Genomic DNA, 12,112 nt, shown 5'->3' on the forward strand with positions numbered 1-12,112 from the left:
TATATTATTTTTAGCATAGAATTCATTTTCTACACCAGTGCATACACATATGGGTGACCATCTCTTGGAAAAGGTGACTAAGTATTAGACCCAAAATCCTCAAAGAAGCCAATTTTTTATGTTATGGATCCATAAGAAGTCTGAAAGTTACTTTTTGTTTATTTCCGGACACTTTAATTACCTTTACCCAGAGATGGTCATATAGGGTACTGGGAAAGAAAGCCATTGGGGCCTTTTTACTAAGCTACACTAAAAGTGGCCTCTGTTATTACTAGCAGGTAGGTTTCCTCCTTGCTGAGGCCACTTTTTAGCTCAGCTGTAAAAACAGGCACATTTTCAATTTCCCAATTATGCATGAGCACTAAAGCTCTTACCGCCACCTATTTTCTAGGATCTAAAGGCTCCCATGCTAACTGGTTAGCACAACTATGATCGCTTCAAGCTAAAAGAGTAGTACAGGTCATGTCTACTCTGCATCACCCCCCCCAAAACAGAAATCCAAAATGGCTGCTACAACAGCAATTTTAGCACCAAAAGTGACCCATGGGAGCTACACTACTCTAGCACCTCCCCCCCATAACTCCCCAAAACAATTTTAAGAATGGCCCCAGATTTGGTTTGTCAAGCTATCAGCCTGTTACTCACTGTGCAAAGCTGCATGCTGGGATTTACAAGAATGGAAGCTGCAAATAGCTGCCAATGAGAACCTGTGCTTTAAGCAATTCAGATTCCAGGGTTGTTGCATCTGCTACCTGCTCCTCAGGCTCAATATATTGGCCGGATAGCTCAACCCTCACCAGAACCATGCACACAAAACAGTGGGGGGGTGAGGGCAGGGAGAGAAGGAAAGCAGTTTGCCTACTCTTGGATAAATACCACCATGGAGCCTACACTCAAGCAAACTGCAGACGAACCTGGGGAGAGCTGTGCTCCCGTGGCAATAGTCCCTGAACTGTCCTTGTAGGCCATCCAAGTGGGTGCACTGAAACAGTCTACTCTCTAGGACCAGACTTTCGATAGAGTCTGCACTTTCTCACAGCCAGAGCTGTCACAGAAAGGGGATCCTCTGCAGTCCCGAAAAGCCTTGCAAAAAAAAAAGACCAAGTTTAAAATGAAAAGAAACACAAGCAGAAAAGACAAGCTCCTAAGAAGACAACTGAAGAGTTGGACAGCCCAGAGGAATGAGAGGAGCAAAAGAACGCAAATGAAGCTCCCACCTTTTCTCACGAGAAGAGGTCTACCCACAGATTCAGGCATAGAGTGCATCAAACGAGAAAAATAAATTCTATTTTTAGCATGTAGTAGTGTACCAATCCCAGAATTCCCTTGGGACACCTGCATGCATCCCACAGTAATACCTTTTTAACCTGCAGTATGCATGCATTAGTGCATTACCACAGCTTAGTAAAAGGACCCCTTGATTTGTTTAAAACAATATTAAAAAACAGATTAGCTTTCTACTTTAAGTGTAGAGTTCTAATCATAACATATCTGTGGAATTACTAGCAACATAACATTGTAAACCAACATAACGCATCCAGTCTACCCAGCTGAGATTCATCCAGTTGTGGGGTAATTTTATAACAGAGTACCCATAAAAATATTCAAAAGTGCACCCATTTCCTGTTTACGGTATAGAAGCAACATAAGCACCTATATAACTTTATAAAATAAGTTGTCCAAACTAATCACAAATTTATACTTGCTCCAAGTAAGGTACAAATATCTATATGTACTCTGTATAGGGATACACTTTTTTTTTTTTTTTTTAAACATCCACATGTAGGCACAGGCTCATATTTTTTTTCAAGTGCAAAGGTTATTGAAAATTTGTATTCTATATTATAAAAATCCAGGCAGATATCCAACTAACCCTTAAAGCAGTCCCTAAGCTGTAAAAGGAAATTCAAGGAGACATTTTCAAGTTCTCCGCTTCATAGAAGAGTCTTCTTCCCATAGCAGCAGTTAGATTTGCTCACAGCGCTCAGGCACTCAAAATAACAGGGTTGCCTTTGGTATATGTCTAAACATACAATACAGCTTAGATGAATATACAGGGTGTGTCAAAAAGTAAGTATACAGTAATTATTTCTTTTTATTTTACAGTTATTGAATAAGTATAATACAGTACTGAATGATGAAAAACCAAGACAGTGTAACTGATGCAAAATCATTACACAAATGTTATTCATATGTGAAATTATGAATACTGTATACTTACTTTTGGCCACCCTGAATATATTTTCATGGACAATGTTGCATCACAGCAACTAAAGACCCGTCTGCCCCAGATAACACGTTAGGTATTATTTTTAAAAAGGTAGGAAAAGCAAAACAGATTATGCTGCCTCTAAGTCACTCCCTAGTGCAACTATACCTTGAATACTGTGTACATTTCAAGTCGTCATATCTTTAAAAAAACAAACAAACCCCCCCCCCCCAAAAAAAAAACCAAAACAAAACCCACAACCAAAAACAAACCCCAAACAAATGAGAAGGGCAGAAAAATGGCTAAAGGCTGGAACAGTTCTCTTATGAGAGAAGGTTAAAAGGGTCAGGGATCTGATGGCCAAGACAATATACGGATATGGAAAGGTACTTATTTTGTACCTGGGGTACTAGACACAAGGAACTGTAGTGGGAATTGAACTCTAGGTCCCTTGGCTCTCAGGTCACTGCGTTAACCATTAGGCTAATCCTCGTCTAAACTAAACCTGAGCTTTGTAGACCGAGTCTTCAACCAAAATGGAGCTCAACTCTGTTAATAGTAACTAAAAGAAATACAAGAAAAAAAAAATAGCAGTCAGAAAAATTAAGGTGACTGATTTCCGAAGTGTTTAGCAAATGAAGTAGTTTTTAAGGATATGCAAAAAAGTTGAAAAGGACCAGGGCCCCTTAGGATAAGAGGAAGTTCATTCCATAGTTGAGATAATTTGAAAACTAAAGATTGACCCAAATTCTTGATTCCTTTTACTGAAGGAAGGGAGAGTTTGAATTGTTGGGTACTTCTTGCATAAGGGAATCTGTAAGCATTCCATAATAAAGGGACAAGAGGGATGACGACACCTTATAGAATTTTAAAAGTAATACATGCACATTTAAAGTGGATCCTGAGATGGACCAGAAGCCAGTGAAGGTTTAGAAACAAAGGAGACACATGATCTATTTTCACATAGCAATCTTAGACAAGCTTTGAAAACTTGGTCACGTGTAAAAATACCTGTCCAACTGACAGTTCTGTTATTTATATGAAACCATACTGTAACTGAGCACTTGTAATCCACCTTTAGCTATTCATGGTAAAGCAGAATATTAATGTCCAAATGAAAATGAGTGGAGTAAAACAGTTAAATGAAGAACAATTATTTGATCTTTCAAATACAAAAAAAATGGGGATACCACTTCATGAAACTAACAAACAGCAGAATGAAAAAACAAATGGTTGAAGTCCCCCCTCCCCACCACTGCGACCCATATAATTAAACTGAAGAACCTCTTGCCAGAGGCTATGGACAATGTAGTGGGAGTCAAGAGAGATATTTGGTATACTCCTAGAAAAAAAGTCCATAAGTTATGAGCCAGGTAGACCTGGCAGAACCACTCCTTAGTCCTCAAAATAATCTAGGAGAAAAGACCTACCATATTATTTAGGGATCTGATGATGTGTTATGATCTGGACTGTTGAGGATAGAAGGCTAATTTCAGTAGACTTTGCTCCAACTTGGCATTGCTTTTCTTAAATATGCACACAAGACAGTTCACCACATGCAAGTATTGTAGTATTAAATAAATACCAGAAAAACCAAAACTTCAGTCGCAGAAGAGGCTTTCATTGACAAAAAAAAAATTCAAACTTTGTTGCCATCATATTAAAAACATAAGAAATAAAACATTTACACTTCTGTCTTGATTATAAATATACATTATATACAAAATAATGCTATAAAATGTAGAAAGTTCAGTGCTTTTGATTTTTAAATTACTGAAATACTAGACTTTGAAATAACAACAGGTAACCCCCCTCCCCACAACATATTATTGATTTCCAAATGGTCAACACTGAAGTACTCCAGAAAGCCCTTGTGTGGCTAGTGAAGGTTGGTACTGGCTACGAGCACCAGTTCCTCTCCACACACAAAGTCAAGGCAACACACCGACTAGTTAGCACAAGGACAGGGTCCTGTAGTATTACAAATCTTGGCTTTCCTTGGAAGAATCATTGCTTTATACCCCATTCCCCACCGCCCCTGTGATCACTGGCCCTCTATTTATCCCAGGCAGATAGCTATGGCAGTTACCGCTGTGTGCAGAAACAGACCCACCCTGACATTTGTCAGACCACCATCAAATGATGGGCATACAGTATAAATTTTGATCCATGTTGCAGAGTTGCTGTTACAAGTTGTGGTCTGGCCTGCTGGGGCAATTTTATTACAGAACTTACATATACATTAAATACAGCAACATGCACTTGATAAAACCAATATATTTTTTTAAATTTCTATTCTTGTAAACCAGCCAGATCCTTGTGATGGTCAGTATATCAAGCTATAAATAAACTTGAAACTCACTGTTGCAAGGCCACTACATTCCTTCGGGCCTTACAGCAGATACCCTGTATTAACAGTTTTAAGTGACCCCTCTAAGAGACCCAGCATAGGATACACTTTCCCCACCAATTGGCCTGAATTGGTTTTACAGACATGTTTGTATATAGTATAGAGTTGTACTGAGTTCTATATAATACCTCTTGAATAAAAGAGTAAACCCTTGCACCCCCCCAAAAAAAACCAACTACTATCAGGGTAGGTTGATGTTAAAATTAGAAAAGGGGCAAAGCCCTCTGTTTTAAGATTGCCCCAAACAAGTCAGTCAAAACAGAGGGATCTAGGCCAGGTATTTTAAATCTTTAGATGGATAGGAGCTAAGGAATAAAAATAAAGCCAGAAAAAAAAAAGAAATGAACTGGGTCAAAAGCTTGTGTATTCCCAACCACAGTAATAAGGTGGCAAGTAACTCATTCCAGTATACAGTGGCCTCCATTTTAGGAACAAGTCTCTTAAGATACAAGTTCTTGAAAAAGGGATAATTAAAACAAACAAAACAACAACAGACTTTATAATCTTCAGTAGTGCAAAAGGCATGAAACAACAGAGACGGTCCAGCATGTGTAGGATCCAACTCTTGATTGATCTGAGACGCATTATAAGGCTTTCAAGGAAGGGTCAGGAGTTATCTGCAATAATTACAAGCATGGGTGGAGGAGAAAGGTTGCAATAAAGAGATGACTTGACATCCTTAAACCCCCCCCCCCTTTCATAAAATGATTTATCCCTCGGGGTGCAGTATGGTTCTGCAATAAGTCCTAGTGCAAATGGCAACAGCTCAGAAGAGCTCATCAAGAGAAGTGTCAGATGATATTTTCACCCTCCTGCTATTTCAGTATGAAGCACAGAATTGGTGGACGGATGCTAGATTCTGACACACTTTAGGCATGTTCTAGACCAGGAGAAAAAAGAAAGACAGAGACCTAAATTCTTCCATTTAGTTATCTGCATAGTGGGCATTCACAGTGGTGCCTTCTTGCAAGCTTGCTGCAGCATTTCCACACTTTCTCTGGCTCTCGGAGCCCTCGCCACTTCCAAATTTACACAAGGTTTCACTGTCAGAGCTTAAATTGCAAAGAGCACTTGAGACATCAAGTCCGGTTTGTCCTTCAAAGCTTGCTTTTTCTTAATTGCCAATTACATTCAATTTATTTCAAGGAAAAACAGGGCAGAGAATAAAAACCTATTGCATCTCTCCTTAAATTCACAGTCTGTCCCATTTGACTGAGAGCAGCAAGTTGCATACAGTTAAAAAATTAACACCCCCCCAAAAAAATAAACAAATTCAACCCCCTCAAAAAAAGACCACCCAGTCTAGAAAGTCCAGAATTGTAAACATTAAAGGACAAGAGCTGTGTCTCCTTGTCTGAAGTGAGCAGGTGCACAAGGACTCTTCTATTCAAAGTCTTACACCTGTAAATAAAGGGGGGAAAAAAAGCATGGTCAGGAGGTTTGAGAGAAAGCAGCCAAGGAAGCACAAATGCATGGCAGGCTCATGCAGCTGTAGAAAGCCACAGACCCTTTTCAGTTCTTGTCCGAGGTCAGGCTGGTCTAACATATTACTCGTTTCCTAAAGCAAGTGCCTTGGAAATGCAGACAAACTGGCACCAAGAGCATTTATTGTTATTACTTAAAACACCTGTTTGATCTGGGTGACTGGTTAATCAATGAGGGTGGTTTGAAAAAAAGTCTGGTAAAGCAAGTTGAACAATGTAGTCTCCATCGAGGGCTATTAAGTCCAGTGTGTTTCCAGTTTTTTCATAAGCTATTTTTCCTACAAAACAAAAAAACCTGGAAATGCGCTGAACTTATAGCCCTCGATGGAGACTACGTCAACCTTGCTTTTATTTTTTTAACCAAACTTTTCAAACCACCCTCATATAAAATCCTTGAATACACACCTTATTCCACCTCAACCCTGCTCCTGCTAAATATTTAGAATAATCAAACAGTGCCCTCTGTATGTACAGAAAAAACTACAGCATAAAATGATTATAATAGGGTCAAAAGCTAGAGTTACACAGTTGTAATATGAGGGTAAATCAAAAAGTAAAGGCAAAAGACATTTAGTGGCTTTAACTGAAGTAACTGAGCAATTGCACATATCACTTTGACATAGTTCCCATGCAAGCCAACATATTTGTTGTATTGTTGACCTAGCTTCTGCATTCCTGCAGAGACGTTTTTTGGCTGCTCCTGAAGCCAGGTGAGCACCACTTCCAAAGCACTTGCTTATGTGCTTCTTTTACTGCATCAGGCTTTGTCTTCTGCTCTCTGGCTCACAGTGATACACCTATGTCTCATCGCCAGTGACAATTCTCTCCAGAATACTTGTTATCTTCTTCATACCGTCTCAGGAACTGGGTAACAACATCCACACACTGTTGCTTGTACCAATCAGTAAGCTGTTTGAGAGCCTATCATGCGCAGACTTTCCTGTATCCCAAGTCATCATACGTTATGTCAAATACAAATCTTTAGCCGATATTCACATTTGCAGCCAGTTGAGACACCGTTATTTGTTAATCTTCTCTACTCAAGGAATCTGACCATCAATGTGCTCTTGTGTGCATGCAATGTTGATGGAGGACACCTGTTCTTTCTGCTTTAAACCTTTCTACCCACTCAAACCTTTTGTTGAAGCATGATACTATGTCCATACTGAATTTGCACAGGTTTTACTCCCTCTACCCAAAGAAAGCACACTACTGCATAGTCTTCGATGGAGCAATCTTGCAATGGATCATCCATGTGTCTGATGTTGTGGCTACTACATAACTAAAGGCCGAGTGCTGCACTGTGCATGGATGAACTATGCAACAGGCAATGTACAAGTACATATGTTGCATTTCACTAGCTCTGTTCTGGTTATCATGTAATTGAACAATTGCCTTTAGTTTTTGATTCATCCTCATATATAATCAATAAAGGGGACTAACCAGAATGACATAGTGACAAAATTCAGCACTGTTCCCATGAGAAACTATCTCCATGTCATTCTTTAAGGAGGGAGGGAAGAATCAAAGTATGAATGGCCACAAGCACTGAAGAATGCTGGTATAGAAGGACTAAGGTTGAGACTGACAGGGCCAAATTTGTCTCTGTCCCCGCAGGAACTCAATTTTCTCGTCCCATCCCAACGAGTTTTGTCCCATTCATGGCGACACCAGAAAATATTTCTTCACCGAAAGGTTAGTTGACCGCTGGAATAATCTTCCACAACAGGTAATTGAGGCCAGCAGCGTGCCAGATTTTAAGAAAAGATGGGATTGGCATGTGGGATCTCTTCATGGAGGTAGTTAGGGGGTGGGCCATTAGTGTGGGCAGACTAGGTGGGCCGTGGCCCTTTTCTGCCGTCATTTTCTATGTTTCTAAGCCTTGAATATTTATGATTTTAAAATGTTTGAGGCTTGTGCAGATGAGGACAGAGCTTGCAGGAATGGGGCAGGGACAGGAAAAGAATTCTCCGGGCCAGGAAAATGAGTTTCCATGGGGACGAGGAAAAATGTGTCCCCATATCATTCTCTAATTGACACTAAAGAATGACATGGGATTGTTTCCCATGGTTATCCACAGGAACTGTGATGAATTTTGGCACTGTGTCATTCTCTAGTCTCTTAGAGATCACTAATACCAGAATATTTTCCCCATAGGAAATGGATTTGGGGGAACTTGCAGTGAACTGGTTTCATTTATTAGAGACCCAAACTGTTATATGATGTTCAGCAAGCTAGGCATGCCAAGAACTTGGTGACCGAGAACAAAACAATAGATTAGAGTAACTTTGGTTAAGAAAATAGCAAATTAGTTTAGAGGGGCATTGTAGAAGCATCCAGGACATGCACACAGCCGCATTTACGTGTCTCGACTGCACACACTTGGAAATCTTAATTCCAAAACATTGCTATTTGTACACATAGAACCCCAGGATGCAGATATTAAAGGGAACATAGAAAGGGCAAGCCAAAACTGTAAATATGTATCCTCCATTTTACAAAGGGAATACATGTGGTAGCCAAAATTGTGAACATTGGCCTTTACACCTGCCAAGGCATGCACAAGTTCAGGCTTGAAGAGGCAGCCTAAAGTCCAGTGACGCTGCTGCCACTGCCATCCTCCCCACGCCAATGGGAACTGAGACATCATGATATGCATTCCCTTAGTATTTTTTCAAAAGGCTCTGACAAACAGGGGGCTTTTTGTAAAAAAAAACATTAAGGACATGCAGGTGTGTACGTGCAATTTACCTGCAGGAGTACTATTTTAAGAAAGCTACAAGTAGGGGGGGAGGGAAGGACGTCCTCCTTTCCCAAGTAAGTGGAAGCAGCATAATTTAAAATTGATGCTGCTGATCTCACCCCTTGCTCATACTGAGTCCTTGGGGTGGTCTGGCAAGAGAAGTGATCTCCAGACTGCTGGGGCAAGGTTAAAAATGGCACTATCTGACCCCAGTGATCCCCATATCACTCCCTGTGACCCTGGGCAAGTCACTTAATCCTCCACTGGCCCAGGTACTGTAGGTCTTGAAGGGAGGTATATAAATACCTTAGTAAACAAATATATGATCCCCATTTCTGAAGGAGCTGCACAGCCTGGCAATATAATGTTTTTTGTTTTTTTTTTGTAAACATGTGCCTAGTATTTAAAATTTTTGAAAGCAACGACTGCAAGAAAGTTAAGGTCCTTGCAGTTAAATCAAGTTATTTTGATTCCCCAATATTTCTTGGAACAACTTTCTTAGCTAGTTAAGAATACACTTTAGTTATGGCACATTGGAGTTCACCCACAGGGGATACGGTATTTGGAGTTAAATTTAATATTTTGGAGGAAGTTGGATGCTCATTAATTCTGGCAGGCATGGTGATGGTGGGTTTGACAAGAATTGTACAAACCAAAAACTTTTACATTGTAATGTGCAATTGATTATATCATACCCTTATATAAATGTTTGTTTTACAAACTGCGTCCATGCTGTTCAGTGCTTAGGAATTTTATAAGTGGTTTACAAATGATTAGTGAAACTTAAGCACTGGAATGTTAAGAGCTTGTCAAATCTGGGTGACGGGACTAAAGCGCGCCAGACAAATCGCATGCAAGGACGCTATGACAAATGCACACGCAGTACGTCAGTAAGCCGGATTAAAAGGTAACTTTAAGCGCTCCGAGGGTGTGAGTGTGGGGGGGGAACCCCCCGCTTTACTTAGAAGTGTTGCTGCTGCTGTTGGGGAGTGGGGTGGGGGAACCCCCCCAATTTATAGTGGAAACTAATTTTTCACTAAAACACTGGGAAAAATTACACTTTCCTCTCTAATGGGGGGGTTCCCCCCCAACAGCTGCGCTGACACTAAGTAAAACTGGGGGGGTTCCCCCCCACACACCCCCTCGGAGCACTTTAAAGTTACCTTTTAATCTGGCGTACTGATGTCCTGCGCGTATTTGTCTTAGTGGCTTTGTCCTCTCGCGCTTTCGTCTATTAACTCAAATCTGCAGTGACTCCAGATATGTAATAAGTTTCTGAATTGTGATGTGCTTATAAAAATGTTGCAAACTCTGTAGGCAACTAGTGATGGCAAAAATACAGTAATTTTAAAAACTAAGCAGTATACTTTAACAGTGCAATGTGTTATTACAGAATACGCTGACGGGTGGGGGTGGGGCTCATCCTAGAACAATATTTCTGAAACAACCTGTACCCAACGTAAGAACTGCCATACTGGGACAGACCAAAGGTCCATCAAGTTCAGTACCCTGTTTTCAACTGTGGCCAAACCAGGTCCCAATAAACAAGGTAACTGGAAAACAAACACTGCTAATTAAGGGAAAGGGAATGGGGACATGCATACTGCCTTTTTGTCGCTTTGGCATTTCAAAGCTGACATTCAAAGTAGAGAATGACGATGATGAATTATGTCACCGTGTCACTCTTTAATTCAAAGTGGTGGGCACTGGAGGATTAAGTGATTTGCCCAGTGTCACAAGGAGCAGCCCTGGGATTTGATCTCATCACCTCTGGGTACAGAGACAGCAGCTTAACCAGTGAGCCACAGCCCTTCCTTTAAGTAGCTTTTTGTTAAATTATAGAAGTTTAATCGATATTAGAATGTAGTGAAAGTTCATTGTGGACTAGCCTGTATGCTCTACCCCCCACCAAATGCAGATTCTGAAACCTCATTTGGGGTCAGGACCCACAGCTTGGGAAGCCCAGACATAAGGGATCGATTTTGGTGGCTGTGTTCTTACCTCTGTGGCTATGATACACTCATTCCGCTCCTCTGCTATCACAAAAATAGACTGGTACATAGATTCTCTTGGAGAAGATATCGTTGATATTCTGCACTCAGGCTTTTCACTGAGAAAGGCACAAAAAGGGAACATGAGTATGAGAATAATATGGCATCTGAACATAAAATTGCTTAAAAATCAGGTCAAACCAGCCACTCGGGAGAAAACACGTTAAGGAACCACCTAATGCTGTTAATCTCTACTCCAATGAGGAAAACATTTTAATTTGTAAGCAGTAGCATAGGTCTGAACATCTCAAACATATTTGAAGATCAATTCTATACATAGAATGTAAGAATACACACACAAAATCGCATGCTATTCTGAGATCTAATAAGCCAATTAATGCCAAGCATTGGGTGCTATCAATTACTGGCACTCATTGTTAATCTGATTTGCATGCACATCGTACTAAGTGCTACTCTATAGAGATCCTCATGCAAATCTTACAACATGTCTATATGAGGGTCATGAACAGGTCAGGGGGGTTCAATAAAATGTGCAGTTATTACCAGATACTGTGGATCCACAACTAACAGGCTGTTTCAGATGGTATAAATACTAGAGCCCAGCGCACCCTTTATAGAATACTGTTCAGTGCTGATTTTTTTTTTCAGCACCAAATTTTGAGTGCTGTTTACTGAATTGAGCCCTAGATATACAGGTAGTCCCCGGGTTAAGAACGAGTTATGCTTTTAAAGCTGTTCTCAAGTCGAATTTGTAGATGTTAAAATTCTTGCTGCTTATTTCTACACCTAGCTGACAAAAAGGGCCAACTGCCCCTACCGGTGTTCCCTCAAAGGTACAGCATGCACAATGTGGGCATGCATCATTCCTAAATCTGCTACAGAAGAAGTGTAGGAGTCTATGCCAGTGGTTCCCAACCCTGTCCTGGAGGACCACCAGGCCAATTGGGTTTTCAGGCTATCCCTAATGAATATGCATGAGAGAGATTTGCATATAATGGAAGTGACAGGCATGCAAATTTGTTCCATACATATTCATTAGGGATAGCCTGAAAACCTGATTGGCCTGGTGGTCCTCCAGGACAGGGTTGGGAACCACTGGTTTATGCCACTGAAAATACTGCTCAGTGAAATCAAATGAAACTGCGACTGCGTTCTTAAGTACGAGTCATACTTAAGTCAGGGACTGCCCGTATATATCCAACTCTGGAAATCTATTATCCTAAATTGGCTCCAGTCACACTTATTTCCCTCACA

The 12,112-nt window shown here is 40.5% G+C and overlaps 1 protein-coding gene across 1 annotated transcript in view; it reads right to left on the reverse strand.

The window, feature by feature from the left end:
• Positions 1–3,809: 3,809 nt before the first annotated feature.
• Positions 3,810–12,112, reverse strand: part of DLL4 (delta like canonical Notch ligand 4) — a 29,464-nt gene continuing 21,161 nt past the window's right edge. The window contains exons 10-11 of the mRNA XM_033952978.1: positions 10,848–10,956; positions 3,810–6,020 (exon numbers count right to left, since the gene is read on the reverse strand). Of these exons, the coding sequence (XP_033808869.1) occupies positions 6,015–6,020; positions 10,848–10,956 (115 nt within the window). The 3' untranslated portion in view covers positions 3,810–6,014. The remainder of the gene's footprint in view (positions 6,021–10,847; positions 10,957–12,112) is intronic.

This window comes from Geotrypetes seraphini, chromosome 7 (genome assembly GCF_902459505.1).
Source record: "Geotrypetes seraphini chromosome 7, aGeoSer1.1, whole genome shotgun sequence".
NCBI classification, from domain to species: domain Eukaryota; kingdom Metazoa; phylum Chordata; class Amphibia; order Gymnophiona; family Dermophiidae; genus Geotrypetes; species Geotrypetes seraphini.